The sequence below is a fragment of the Eurytemora carolleeae genome, unplaced genomic scaffold (assembly GCF_000591075.1).
Source record: "Eurytemora carolleeae unplaced genomic scaffold, Eaff_2.0 scaffold1170, whole genome shotgun sequence".
NCBI lineage: Eukaryota > Metazoa > Arthropoda > Copepoda > Calanoida > Temoridae > Eurytemora > Eurytemora carolleeae.
In genome coordinates, this window is record NW_019397058.1 from 58,772 (window position 1) to 74,809 (window position 16,038).

At 30.1% G+C, this 16,038-nt stretch overlaps 1 protein-coding gene across 1 annotated transcript; it reads left to right on the forward strand.

Moving 5' to 3' along the window:
• Positions 1-2,664: 2,664 nt before the first annotated feature.
• On the forward strand, positions 2,665-10,408 carry LOC111711484 (fumarylacetoacetate hydrolase domain-containing protein 2; the record flags this gene model as incomplete). Its single annotated transcript, XM_023485857.1, has 8 exons — positions 2,665-2,760; positions 3,741-3,809; positions 4,566-4,604; positions 5,612-5,675; positions 6,564-6,634; positions 7,791-7,869; positions 9,284-9,355; positions 10,214-10,408. Coding segments are annotated over 8 exons (555 nt in total), but the record flags the coding sequence as incomplete, so codon positions are not given.
• Positions 10,409-16,038: the final 5,630 nt, after the last annotated feature.

Here is a 16,038-nt window from a genome sequence, read left to right on the forward strand (position 1 = left end):
TTTCTTTTGTATTTTCTGTATTTTCTGTATTTTCTGTATTTTCTGTATTTTCTGTATTTTCTGTATTTTCTGTATTTTCTGAATTTTCTGTATTTTCTGTACTTTCTGTATTTTCTGTATTTTCTGGATTTTCTGTATTTTCTGTATTTTCTGTATTTCTGTCCGTTTTTTGAAGTTTGAACATTTTTGATTTAAAATTATTATTAGAGATAATTATAAATCATATTAAGAATTTTTACAACTTTTTTCTCCGTTCTGTTTATTCAGTTAAAATGAAGATAGTACAGTTTACAAAAAGTGGGAGCAGTGCAGTACAAGTTGGTGTACTGCAGGGGGACAACGTCGTTGATATTACTCATTTAGGTGATTATTAGGTGTATTTCTTTCATAGAGAATAGAATATATATTAGAGGGGAATTTAAAGAATCTCTCGGTATGAATTTAAAACAGTACAACAAAATGGCCGTTTTACACTTTTTCTATTAAATTCCCCTCTAATATATATTCTATTCTCTATGATTTTTGTCTAGAACATATTGAGACTTTTCGCAATTTACAGTTAAAAACTTCCAAATTATACAATTTTTTTTAGATTTGTAAACATTAGCGATCTCAAAATTGTCTTTGAACTTCATTTTTGTTCATGTTTACGTTCAAAACGTCAAAAAATTAAACCTTTTTGATATATAAGGATGTATTGAAATGATATCGAGTCTAAATTAGATTTTGCATAGTCACTTTGAGTCTAAATTAGATTTAGTAAAGTCACTTTGAGTCTAAATTAGATTTAGTAAAGTCACTTCGAGTCTAAATTTGATTTAGAATAGTCACTTTGAGTCATAAATTTGATTTAGAATAGTCACTTTGAGTCTAAATTGGATTTAGGATAGCCACTTTGATGAGTCTAAATTAGATTTAGCTTAATCACTTTGAGTCTAAATTGGATTTAGAATAGTCACTTTGAGTCTAAATTGGATTTAGGATAGCCACTTTGATGAGTCTAAATTAGATTTAGCTTAATCACTTCGAGTCTAAATTAGATTTAGTAAAGTCACTTTGAGTTTAAAATAGATTTAGGACAGTCACTTCGAGTCTAAATTTGATTTAGGACAGTTACTTCGAGTCTAAAATAGATTTAGGATAGTCACTTCGAGTTTAAATTAGATTTAGTAAAGTCTAACTTAGTACGAATTCCAATTGGAATTCCGTAGCGCGGAATTGCACAAAACTGTTCTCAAATTGCAAGGAATTTTTCGCTAGTAAAATCCACTTGCGTTGGAAACCCTAACAAATATATAAACAATTCCTATTCTCTAATCTATCCCCCCTCCTTCCTTCGGCCATAAATCGTACCTCCATAAATTCTGTTTGAATCTCGTCTCAATAGTCAGTACATACATAAAAACAGGAGAGAGTCTAGACCAATCTAGTAGATTACCCTTATCTACAGAGATAGGAACATATAGAGAAGTAAATCCAATGATTGTCATTATCTACAGAGATGGGAATATATAGAGAAGTAAATCCAATGATTGCCATTATCTACAGAGATGGGAATATATAGAGAAGTAAATCCAATGATTTACTTTATCTACAGAGATGCGAACATATAGAGAAGTAAATCTAATGATTTCTTCTATCCACAGAAAAAATAACTTAAAAATTGTCAACTTTCTAGTTTCCAAACGAGTTTTTCTTTTCTTAATTTTGGTAAACAATAGTATGGTTTTATCTCCGGTCCTTAGTAAAACTGGGTCGGCTATGATTTTGAAAAGCTAAAATGATGTTTAATTATTTGGTTTGGTCCTATCCTATAAGTATAGTTCAGTCTGTAGGTTATTAAGTGGTTAAAGAGTTGAGAAGGAAAGATTTTCCATAATTGCAAGAACAATCAATTGTGGAGATAGGTGCTAGCCCCGCCATTGAGAGAATATAAAATAGATAAGTTCGAATTTTCAACCATAGAAGTGTTATAATTTAAGACTTAAATACCGATGATGCAACAGCTGGCTACATACAAACAAAGAGAAGTCAGAGACGACTATTTGGAATTTATGATTTGTATGCAACAAAGAATGAGCAGTATCATTTTTTTGATGATAATTTTTTTTTTGATGGTAATTTTCCTTTTTTCTGATGAGAATTTTCTTTTTTTTCTGCTAAAAATTTCCTTTTTTCTGATGATAATTTTCCTTTTTTCTTTTTTTGAAGAAAAATTTCCTTTTTTTTCTGATGATAATTTTGATTTTTTTCCGATGATAATTTTCCTTTTTTCTGATAATAATTTCCTTTTTCTGATGATAATTTCCTTTTTTTTCCGAAGAAAAATTTGAATTTTTTCCGATGATAATTTCCTTGTTTTTCCAATGACAATTTCCTTTTTCTGATGATAATTTTCCTTTTTTCTTTTTTTTTGATGATAATTTTCTTTTTTTTTCTGATGATAATTTTCATTTTTTCTGATGATAATTTTCATTTTTTCTGATGATAATTTTCATTTTTTCTGATGATAATTTTGATTTTTTTCTGATGATAATTTTCCTTTTTTCTTTTTTTTGATGATAATTTAAGTTGATGATTATCTACAGACCAACCCTGATACTCTTCTACTCTCACAGATCAAACTTCAGGTACAGTTGATGAATATCTAAAGACCAACCTTGATACTCTTCTACTCTCACAGATCAAACTTCAGGTAGAGTTGATGAATATCTACAGACCAACCCTGATACTCTTCTACTCTCACAGATCAAACTTCAGGTAGAGTTGATGATCATCTAGAGACCAACCCTGATACTCTTCTACTCTCACAGGTAGAGTACAGGGTTATCCATACAGGAGGATATTTTAATGACGACCTTTAATTCTGAAGGTTAACATTTACCAAGTTTACAGCTGCAGGAAATTATGGAAATTCTTATTGTTCATTCTTTTATTTAACAGATCTTGTAAAATGGGAGATTTTCATGCATGCTCCAACGGGACATCAAAATATTTCAATTGTTTCTTAAATATTGTTTTGCTCAGACCACTTTCTTTAATCCTGACGAAATTCTTATGAAGAGCTATTTTTAAAAATTTTTCATTTAGACAAATAAATTTTTGTGCAATTTTAAGAATTATTGTTCTTCTTTTCAAATTATAAATTAATAATATAGTTTACCTTTCAAAGTTAAGTTGTTGTGTATGAATAATTTAGAAACGTTAATGGGTTTCTAGATAAATACGCCTTTACTCAACGTTTCATATCTATATGGACTAACAATATTTGTACTTTGGAGTCAGGTTAAACAAAAAATTTGCAGAAAAAAAACTTTTTTTATTGATGAATTTTAAAAAAAATTTTGGAGCAACATTATGAAATTCTTAGATTTCCCTTGGAACATTTGAGGTCCAACCACTTCAGGATTAGATCTGGGAAAATATCATCATCATTGGAGTACAATTGGAGACCCAATCGTTGGAGACCTCCAGATTTTCGTTGGAGACCCCATATTTTCGTTGGTGACTCTCATATTTTCGTTGGAGACCCCTATATTTTCATTTGAGACCCCATATTTTCGTTAAAGACCCCCATATTGTCGTTGAAGACCGCCATATTGTCGTTGGAGAAAGGGAGTCTCCAAGAGTACTCCAATGATGATGATTTCTTCCTAGACTCTTGCTTCAGCTGTTTGGCCTTTATTGGATACAAACAAATACAAACACATCAACATGGCAACTAAAACTAGTTTTTTTAGGCTCCAGTAACTGGAATGGATAAAGTTCTCTGTATTGGAATGAATTACAAGGATCATTGTGCAGAGCAGGTTCAGTATTTTGTCTTTTGGCCTTGTTCTAGTATTTTGTCCATCTTTTGTCTTTTGGTACTTTTCTCTCTTTTGTCCTTGTTCTGTCATTTGTCCTTGTTTCTGTCTTTTGTTCTTGATCTGTCTTTTGACATTGTTCCTGTCTTTTGCTCTTTTTTATATTTTGTTTTTGTTTTGTCTTTTGTCCTTTTTATATCTATTGTTCATGTTCTATCTATTGCACATTTTCTCTGTTTTGTTCTTGTTCTGTTTTTTTCTTGTTCTGTCGTTTGCCCTTTTTCTTTATTTGTCCTTTAACTATCTTTTGTTCTTTTTCTATTTTTTTTCTTTTTCTATTTTTTTCTTTTTCTATTTCTTTCTTTTTCTATTTTTGTCCTTTTACTTTTTTTTCGTTTTTAATATCTTTCGATCATGTTTTTTTTTGTCATTTTATATTTGACTTTTCTCATTTTTCTGTCTTTTGTCCAAGTTTTTATCCTCTCTTTGTCATTGTTCTTGATTTTTCCTCGTTTTGTCCTTTTTTTCTACCTTTTGTCCTTTTTTCTCTCTTTTGTACTTGTTTTTAGTTGGTTGTCCTTATCCTCCCCTTCATTGTGTTCTTTTGTTGTCTTTGTTCTTTTTTTGTGTCGTAATTTAATCCCCCGTTCCCATCTTTATCCTTTTTGTCCTTATTTTTGTTTTTGTTCTATATGTTAACGTTTTTTTCTCTTGTATTTATCTATTCTAGTTTTCTGTAAATATTATGTAAACTTACAGAATGCACCAATTCCAACGGAACCTGTGGTTTTCAACAAGGAATAAGACAATCGAAAAAATGAAAAAAAGAACTGCCTCAAACTCTGATTTTTAATCCATATAAACAAAACTAAAAAGAGTGCTCTAGAGCTTTACTATTTAAAAGTCAAGGGCTATAAAAATGGAATAGTGAGTTTTGTATGGTAAAATCAAAGGCCAAAGCAAAAAAAATTGCAAAGCAGTTTGAATCTATGTAAGCTTTGCAACCCTTTATAACATAAATTTGACTGTAAAGTCTAGCAGAAGTTTTTAACATTAATCGCTAATTTAAGATGTAATCGCAACATATATAAATATTAGGCTTTCAGGGCGCGTCGCGCCCATCTTTTATGTCAACTTTTAATTGTGGCTTTATCTGCGAGCATTTTCTCTTTGTACAGTGTAAAGAAAAATAAAAAAGTTTGCGGATTTCATAATATCATTTCGCGCATTTTCAAAACTTTAATCATTCATAAACCTAAACATAAACGGTGTTATTAAACTTAATTTGTTCCCGGATTTTCTCAAAAAAAAATTAATAATTCTAGAATATTTTTTCATTTAAGTAAATTAATGTTTTTATTTCTACTTTTTTAGAAAGCTTTATTTATCTAGAAATATCCATTGCATCATCAGGACAAATACACAAATATTTTATAAACTGCCTAGTTACACAAATATTTTATAAAACTGTCTAGTTACACAAATATTTTATAAAACTGCCTAGTAACACAAATATTTTATAAAACTGCCTAGTAAATCAAATATTTTATAGAACTGTCTAGTTACACAAATATTTTATAAAACTGCCTAGTAACACAAATATTTTATAAAACTGCCTAGTTACACAAATATTTTATAAAACTGCCTAGTTACACAAATATTTTATAAAACTACCTAGTTACACAAATATTTTATAAAACTGTTTAGTTACACAAATATTTTATAAAACTACCTAGTTACACAAATATTTTATAAACTGCCTAGTTACACAAATGTTACTGGATTGTTTGATTATATTTTGCTAGTTTCCATCTTGTATTGTCGGACCCTTCTCAGATATTCCTTTCCCGCCAGCTACAAACCAACTAGGTACTAACTCCACGCACTTTTAATGCTTACTCTAGATTTGATTCGGCCTTTTTTTGGCTTAACAGGAATAAAGGAATTGAGTCTTTGTCACAAACTAGGATTTTCTAATCTCTAAATCTTTGCAACCCAATGCCGTAGACCTTAGATATTTCAAAATATGAAATCTGTTAGATTAAAGAATCTAAGTTTGAAATGTCAAAGGTTTACACCATAAGGTGGAAAAAATATAGGTATTAGAAAGTCAGAGTTTGTTACAAAGACTCAATTCCTTTAACGAGTTGAGATGAGTAGACTAAGTTGAACCGTTTCTCTTGAGTTGCTGGTTCAAGTTGAAGGGAAGTGGTTCAACTTAGTTGAAGTAGTTCAACAACTTCTAGATACTGATTAAATATTGTTCATAGTTGATGTTTCTCTCATGAGTTTTATTTTCCTTTTTTACCTTTTACATAATAAATAATGTTTTGCTGACAGAATTATTATATTTTTTCACAAAGTAAAAGTTTTTAAGAAACCTAAGAAACCGCAAGTACATATTATAAAGTTTTTGTTTTGCAGATACTTTAGAAAAAGAACCATCTTGTAAAAACTTTGTAAATCATAAAAATAAATAATTCGCGGAATTTCCTGTTTTCATTGTTTCCAAACTTTTTGAAATCAAATACTTTAAAACAATTTGTTTTACTTTTAAGACCAATCATAAACCTTTCCTGGGCTCCTATATTCAAATATATATATATATATTTAAAATTCAAATATAGATGTAAATTAGTTTTTAATGAATGGTTGGTGTTTTCACCATGTTCAAAGTTTTACAACAAATATTAGGGCTAAAAGTCGTCGTTGTATTCCAAGTTTTTCTGAATGCTTCAAATTTAAACTTTATTATAGATTGGGAGGTTGAGCTGGTCATTGTCATTGGGAAATCAGCATTTCAGGTATCTACAGTTGTTTTGAACATTTGGACCCATCAATAGAAATGTAGAACGTCGACATTAATGAAATCAATTTTGTATGATTGATGATTTTTTACGGCAAACTTTACCAATGAAAGACAACTTTCCGAAATGTGGGTATCTTTATTCTGTGTGTACACTGAGTAGTTTCGGTGTTTCATGTTTATTGGACTATTTAACATCATAATTTAAAACCTCTTTTAATTCCACAAAATTATGGATTCCTTTGAAATTTTTTTATCTTTTTTATTTCTTTAATGTTCTAAGACATGTCGTCTTTACATGACATTGACCCTGATGCCCTGAATGTAAAATTTCCCAGATAAATGGTTCTCGGGATTTCTGAGCCCGCGATTTAAAATATTTGGGAAAATACGACTCGGGTCTAAGCTGTCGTTGGGCCTTATTTACAGCTTAAAGTTGAGTTTAAAAACCGGTTTAATATTCTATTTGGCGGATTTTCATGATAGGCATTGGCGCATTCCAAGTTTTATGAGACCAAGACTCAACATTGAGCCTTATTCTCCACTAGAACCAACTGCAAGGTCGGTTATATTTTCATTGGGCTTAACTCCTTAAGTTGAGCCGAAGATCTTGCAGTTGTCAATCATGTAACACAAAGCTGTTCAGAATTGGGTCGAAGATTGGGTCTTAAAGTCGGGTTTAAGGAATTACGGCCTGAGCCGAAGTTTTTAAATTGTGGGCTCTGGTAAAGAAAGTTATCTTTACTTTTGATCTAAAGTTGTTTTATCTAAAAATCCACCGGACTTCCAAACTGAAAACAAACATGATTAGGTTTATTCCTGATGAATAACTATTGTATGTTTCAGTGTATTTTTTACTTGATTAGGTTATTTAGAATCCCTTTACTGTATATATTTTAGGTTAAAGANACGAAATTTTTTGTGAAAATCCGCGAATTATTTTTGTTTTGTTTTACGATGTACACAAAGAGAACATGTTCACAATTAATTTAGGAGATGGGCGCGAAGCGCCCTCTAAGGCTAGAAAGAAGGGCGCGAAGCGCCTTGAATTTCTAGTGTTTTAAATAGTACCGGTGTGAATCGGATACAAATGAAACTACTCCTGCAAGTCCCTTTCAGAAAGTGCAAATATGCTAATAAAGATTCACAAATAAAAGATAAAACATTAATATTTTCAGAATTCTAGAACTTCTGAGATGGTTTTCAACGTTCCTCAGATTGTATCTTGGGTTTCAAAGTTCTTTACCCTGTTACCAGGTACAAAGCTTTTCCACAAAGGATAAGACTTTAATCATGACTAGGGTTTGCAGCGAAAAGAAAAATCGATTCGCAAAATTTTGTACATTTTTTTTTGCAAAATTTTGTAAATTTTTGAATTTTTCGCTTTTTTCATTTTCGCGAAAAATGCAAAATTTTGCGAAAAAGTTTGCAAAATACGAATGAAAATTTTTGCATTTTTTTCGCGAAACATTTGTTCACTGCCAACCCTAATCACGACCTCAAAATCTTATGATTATATGTTTGAGTTAAAGCCTGAATACTGGTTAAATTCGCTAAAGAATTTTCCTTTTTGGGATGTCACATTTTTCTACAGGGTTATGGCGGACCTATTTCGTTTTAAAATCTAATCAAGGCTGAAGAACCTTTTTGAAGTTGTTAAATTTATACATTTTTGTGGTTACTCAAATGATCAGTTTGTTTTTTTAGAAACGATCAGTTTGTTTTTTAGAAACGATCTGTTTGTTTTTTAGAATATTGAAAACTGCCCTTTCTTACCTACCGTCCCTTTACTCTTTCTTGTTGGGGGGGGGGGGGAGAGTTTTCCATCCCCCCTTATGTTTTTTTTTCTGAATAGCTTAATAACATTAGAAAAATGAAACTTCTTCACTTTTTCAATTTGATAGTTTTAAACAAATTTTGCCAATTTTTTTTTTAATGCATAGGGTAGGGTGTAGGATGGTCAAACGGCGGGTTCAAAAATAAATAATAACTTTTTTATTAATAAAGCTACAGGGCTAAAACTTATATGCTTATAAAGCCCTTGAAAAATGGATATAATAACATGAGTCACATCATTACATGTAAATATTTGTCAAAAGTAAAAATAACTTTAAAAAAAAAAATTTTTGACATACTTTTTTAAAAATCCTTCCTTACTCCCTAAACATTAAAGTTAGAAGTCTAATTTTTTTAAATGAGAAGGAAATTCTAAATAGAACTTGCGACATGTATCACACTCCCCTATCACAACCCCAAAATCATGGGGGGGGGGGGGAAAACACCCCCACCCCCGACAATATTAGACAAAAATAGCCCAAACAGGATAGGGTTAAACAACCTCATATGCTAACAAGCCAATTTTACTTTCTCATGCATGGATGTGAAATCAAAATAATTCATAAATAATACCATTAAATTTGAAACATAGCATATTCAAAGACATCCTGTTACAATGATTAGTTATAAAAATTAAACCCTGTAACAAAAAAATGGAGTCAAACTTTATATAAACAATATGTGTAAACACAAACCTGTTGTAAACAAGTATTTCTAAAATGACACCCTGAAACAAAAATTTTAATATAAAAAGACACCCTGTTTAAAAAAGTAATTCTAAAATGACACCCTGAAGCAAAAGTATTTAAAAGTAACACCCTGTTTTAAAACCTAGGGGATTTGATCCTGACTGGAACCCCCCCTGGAGTTGGAGTATTCAAGAACCCTCAAGAATTCATCCAAAAAGGAAACCTCACAAAATGAATTTTAATATTTAAACCTTTCTTTCATATTTCAAAAATCATTTTAAAAAGAAAATTTAAATATTTTCATTTTATTTCTTGTTAATTACAATACATGGCAATAATAGGTAATTTTTTGTTATTTTTTCAGTGGAAAAAATACCAAATAAGTAAAGCAAACTTTCTCTCTTAGAAATAAATAAAGGATTATGCCATTCATACAGTGAAACCCTTAATAACGAATACATCGGAAGAATTTGTCAAATGTTGTCTTGACAATTTTTAATGAGTTTTATACTATATTTCGTAAATTTCAGTATTTGCGAAAATAAATAAATAGCCCTGAATATGCGGGAACAGTTTTAAAGAGTTCCATATAATCATTTAATTAAAAAACTAAATATCTGCAACATTCCATTATCAGAAAGTGAAGAATACGACATTTGATGAATTCTTTCGCTGTATTCGTTATTAAGGGTTTCACTGTATCTAAACCTGGATACAGAGATTAACACTTTTTCAGGATTTTTTTTAGCTTAAAAGGGAAAACTAAATGGTTTAAGGGTTACATTTATTTTTAATTGGAATAACATTTTTAAAAAGGCCCCCTTTCCCATCACAGCCTTTAAAATATTTCCGCCCCCCACCCCTCCCCAAGAGCATTTAAAATAACTCCCTCCTCCCCCTAGTTGCAGGCAGGGAGTAATCTTTCAAAATATATACCCTTGTTATTCTAAACCCCCTCAAATTTTATTTGATCTTCTTTTATTTTTATGTTTTATTTTGTGTAACTGTAATCTGTAATTTATATTCCTGTCTCTCCCCTACTCCTACTCTTCTATATTCTGGTTGTGAGGTCCTAGCTGCAGGCGACACTGTGATCTGTGGTATAGAACATATCGGAGAAATAGAAAATAAAATTGTGTAAATATGTCAAGTGGGACTCGGGGGCTTTTCTTTCAAAAACTCAAGATTTGGTGGAGAAAATCTTTATGCACATCTCTTGTTAGAATTTAGAGCATATGTATATTGTATAATAAAGCCATAATAGTATCAAACAAGTTCATGCTTAGAGTTGGTTAAAAGTTTAAAACTATTATTATTATTATTAAAGTTTATTTTGCACACAAAAAATGGTACAGTAAATTAAGACAAAGGCATAATTTAAACAAATATGTAAATATAGAATATCACTTGTTAGTCAGTACATAAAAATAAACAAATTATATCATTAAATTCATGATAGGAAAAATTGTTTAATCTTAGATCTACCAGTTCATAAATGAGAGGTATTTTTTAGTTCTGATCATCTGGTAACTTTGAAAACGTTAAACTTTGTTTAACAAAATCTTCAGACAAACTGTCCACTAACACATTACAATCATCTGCAATTGTATTTAGATTTTTACATAAAACTGTTTGTTGATCATTTTAAAACAAATTATAAAGTAAACAAATGCTTGGCTTACTTGTACTGCTCATTCTTTTAGAAAAGGCAACAAATCTGCTCACTAATAATGTTTTTATTTGCAAGCATCTTGAAATAGGTTCAATAAGGTATCTATGAGCATTTCGGGGAATATCAAATAAAATTTGAATGGAAACATTCTGTGAATTATATAATTTTAAATTATATGCTGTGAAAGTCCCATAATTGGGATCCGTAGAAATCACAAACTATCTTCAAAATGTTTCTCAAATTTTTTATTTCACTGACACATAAAAGTTGTTGTCAATTTAAAATAATAGGTCAGTAATAAAATTTTCCTTATTTAATAGAATACATTTATTTTATGATTTTTCTATAATTGGATTGGTACTGAACTTTGAACTCATTTCTTTTGAAAAAGTTACAGAAGGGCTGGGAGAAAGTAAAACAATATCATCTGCATGTATCCATCGATACATGCAGATGATATTGTTTTGGAATTTAACCCTATTCCCGCTGGGGGGGGTCAATTTGACCCCCCCCTGTAGTTTTTTTTACATAACTCAAAAAGTATTGGTCTGAGGCTGTTGAAATTTTCATACTTTTCTTACATACCCAAAGCCCTCCCTTTAGGCCTAAAACCGGGCTTTAATACTAACTGCCTGAGTCCTCAGGCACACTGCCTGAATGACTGCTTTTGCCTGTAGCAAACTAAATCTTTGTTTTGACCCACTTTCACTTGTCAGATTTTGATAAAATTTAGCTTTTTGGAAAGCCTATGACATAAGAAAACGGATTGCACAAGTTTTGCGAAAAAAAAAATTGCAAATTTTTTGCAAACAACCTGTCAAAGGAAATTTGCACATTTTTAGTTTTTCTTGATTAAAAATCAGGTTATTTAAAATTTTGCAAAAATTTTTGCATATTTAAAATGGCATGGTCAAGGGCTTTTCAAAAATGTATAATTTGTCATTTTTTGGACAAATTTTTTTTTTGCAAACATTTTTACTTTAAAACTGGATTTTGCGATAAAAAATTCAATTTTCGCAAATTTGCAAATTTTTTTGCAGATTCTAAAAGTAGAGCACAAGAGCTTTCTAATGATGTATCATTTGTCATATTTGGACATAAAACATGGGATTTAGAGGGGGGGGGTCAAATTGACCCCCCCCCAGCGTATCCTGGTTTTCAAGTACCCCAGCGGAGATAGGGTTAAAAAAAATAATTGAAGAATTATTATTAAACATCCAACATGGCAAGGTTTGCAACTGAATTTTTTTTTGACTGTTGAGTTCTAAGAAATTATACTTATTTAATAAAACCATTACAAGGTAATCTATAATCCTTTATTTGAATCATATATTTAATTTAAAAAAATGAAATTTAAAAACCAAATTATAAATAGTAAATTCCATGTCCAGCAAAACAATGTACATAGATGAATCTAAATTTTTGTAAACATTTGAAACAAGAACACATAACAACTAGATGAGGATGAAGACTGATAGTCATAAAATAAATTAAATTTTTTTTTTTAGACTTCTTGATGGCGTTTTTATTTTATTATGGCTACCAGTTGTACCTGCAGTATGATAGACAATAGTTTCATATTCAATTCCTAAAAGCTATCAAATTTAAAACCATTTAGAGATCGTATATCACAGTCTCAAAATATACAAATACTATATACTGAACATTAAATATCTGAATCTGAACAAAGTATTTTTTCATTTTGATTATTTGAAATGGGTGCAAATGATTTTAATAGTAATTAATGTACATACATCTCATTACTGTATCTTGTTTTACGCATTCACAGAAACACCCCAATCCAGCTATTGGGAAAGACAAGTTAAAAGTGAAAACCTTATTAACTCTATCCTTGGTTTTTTACTGATTTTCAATGGAAAGTATGTTATTAGTTTTTCTTCTATCAATCTTTTTAATCAAATTGATTGTTGACTGATTCTTTTTTCCTTATGGTAACTAAGATACCTGTGCTTACACTCTGTTTCAGGGCTACATATTTGTTATATAATTAGCGCTATACTTTAAGTTAAGCTCATCAGGTTCTAAAGATGCAGGGATTAGCAACTTAATCACGTGGCAAAGACTCAATGCCTTAGTAAAAATGAAAAAAAAATGTTTGCCACACAAATTTAGCGAAATTTTCGCGAAATTAAGTGAAGATTATGTCCAATATCGAAAATGAATTTTTGATAAAATATGCAAGGTGTCCCAAACGACATGACTAGAAGTTGGAACCTTATTTTTGCATGGCTTATCAAAACGTTTAGAAAAAGATTGAACGAAAGTTTAGCAACCCTACGTATGAGGTTTTTATTATTATTGCTGAGAATTAAATTATTATATTTGTTATTGCTTTTTTGTCTAAAAGGACGGAACAAATTTCCCATAAAGTAGCTGTGCACAACTTTGAGATGAAAATGCGAGAATTTTTTTACAAACACTTATTTTACTTAATTGCACCGTGGGAAAGTAAAGTAACTTTACATCCATCTGTTTGGTTGATCTTGGTTTTTGGTCTGTTTTTTGTCAAATTTTTTTTTCAAGGTCATAATTTGGCATAGTGTAATAACAGAAAAGGTTTTAAAACAGTTTAAACAAAACATTTGCTTTGTTTACACTTTGTCAGAAAATATATTGCAAAACAAGCTAACCATCAATAACGATCCGAAAACGATCATTGTTTATTTATTCCGATTGTTTTTCTAATTTATTTTAGTATTAAAATATTTCAAAGTTAAATAAAAGCGAACTTGAAAAAAGTTAAAAAAACAAGACAATAAATAGCAATAATCATAGCTGTCGCTAAAATGTTGGTAAAAAGGCAACGTGAACGCAAAATTATTTTGTAATTTTAACAAACTAAATACCAATAGTGCATTTCTGGTCATTAAAAAGAAAAAAATATATAAATTATTTATTCTTACTGAACCACAATGCGGAGGGGGGGGGATAAGAAATAACTCAAAATAGTAACAAACCTAATTAATCCTTAAAACGAGAAACATTCCAATAAACAATTTTTAAATCATGAACATGCACAAATAGGAAACAATTTTAGACTTAGATAATGCATTTAACACCAAGGACATTTAGTGATTAGTGGAGGAAACAACGGGGAGGGGGGTCATTACCTGAAACAATCCACCCCCTGCCCCCCCCCCCCCTACACTGAAAACAAGACAAGGCCACTGATTAGTGATTATAGCAATCAGTATTGAGGTTATTCAACCAATATACAAACAATTTATATTGTATTCTAGGAGTTAGGGAGTATTAATGAAAGTGCACAGTAAATAAGAGAAAATATTGAATTCTAGAAGTTAGGAAGTATTAATGAAAGTGAACAGTATATAAGAGATAATATTGTATTCTAGGAGCTAGGGAGTATTAATAAAAGTGCACAGTATATAAGAGATAATATTGTATTCTAGGAGTCAGGGAGTATTAATAAAAGTGCACAGTATATAAGAGATAATATTGTATTCTAGAAGTTAGGGAGTATTAATAAAAGTACTTAGTTACTAAGAGCTAATATTGTATTCTAGGAGCTAGGAATTGGGAGAATATAAAGATTTCTAGTTCTACTTTAACTAGAATATAAAGATGTTTAGTTCTAGTTTAGCTAGAATATATAGATGTCTAGTTCTAGTTTAACTAGAATATAAAGATGTCTAGTTCTAGTTTAACGAGAATATAAAGATGTCTAGTTCTAGTTTAGCTAGAATATAAAGATGTCTAGCCCTAGTTTAACTAGAATATTTAAAGATGTTTAGTCCTAGTTTAGCTAGAATATATAGATGTCTAGTTCTAGTTCAACTAGAATATAAAGATGTCTAGTTCTAGTTTAACTAGAATATAAAGATGCCTAGTTCTAGTTTAACTCGAATATAAAGATGTCTAGTTCTAGTTTAACTAGAATATAAAGACGTCTAGTTCTAGTTTAACTAGAATATATAGATGTCTAGTTCTAGTTTAGCTAGAATATAAAGATCTCTAGTTCTAGTTAAACTAGAATAAAAAGATGTCTAGTTCTTGTTTAACTAGAATATATAGATGTCTAGTTCTAGTTTAACTAGAATATAAAGATGTCCAGTTCTAATTTAACTAGAATATAAAGATGAAAAGTTCTAGTTTAACTAGAACATAAAGATCTCTAGTTCTAGTTTAATTAGAATATAAAGATGTCTAGTTCTTGTTTAACTAGAATATATAGATGTATAGCTCTAGTTTAACTAGAATATAAAGATGTCTAGCTCTAGTTTAGCTAGAATATACAGATGTCTAGTTCTAGTTTAACTAGAATATAAAGATGTCTAGTTCTAGTTTAACTAGAATAGAAAGATGTCTAGTTCTAGTATAACTAGAATAGAAAGACGTCTAGTTCGAGTTTAACTAGATTATAAAGATGTCTAGCCCTAGTTTAACTAGAATATAAAGATGTCTAGTTCTAGTTTAACTAGAATATAAAGATGTCTAGTTCTTGTTTAACTAGAATATATAGATGTCTAGTTCTAGTTTAACTAGAATATAAAGATGTTTAGTTCTAGTTTAACTAGAATATAAAGATGTCTAGTTCTAGTTTAGCTAGAATATAAATAGGTCTAGTTCTAGTTTAGCTAGATGCATTCATTAAAGGTGAGTGTACAAAAATCTAACACTAAATATATAAATCTTAAACACAATAATAGCATTATTCTATAGGTAGCTTTTACTTAAATTAATACGATTTTACATTTATTTATATATCTTTACAATACATACACACTAATAATAATGATAATAATATATTATATAATAGCTTGGGACCACAGCGCTGCCCAAGTTACTAAACGTTATTTTCACCATTTACCCGCACTTGAACGATTATACCGTGAAACTAAATTTTGCGCTATTTAATTCGACTTACTCAATTTAGAATCTCAAAACCAAGCTAAGAACATTTCAGTGGGTCTCCCGAGTTCCCAAGTCAAAATTTGTGGCAAATCGGTTCAGAGGTTCCCAAGTAATGATCGGACAAACAAACAATCAGTCACCCAAACAGAGATTACAACTTTATATGTGTGTAGATAATATAGATAATGTGAACCAATTATGGTTCATAAATGCAAATAGACATAGCATGCATGCTCGGCCCCCACCATCAGCATCAACGTCTATGATGGAGCAAGCTGTCAAAGTCACCAAGAATTATCTGGAGAAAGTCAAAAAGTGGAAATATTGCAAATGGTG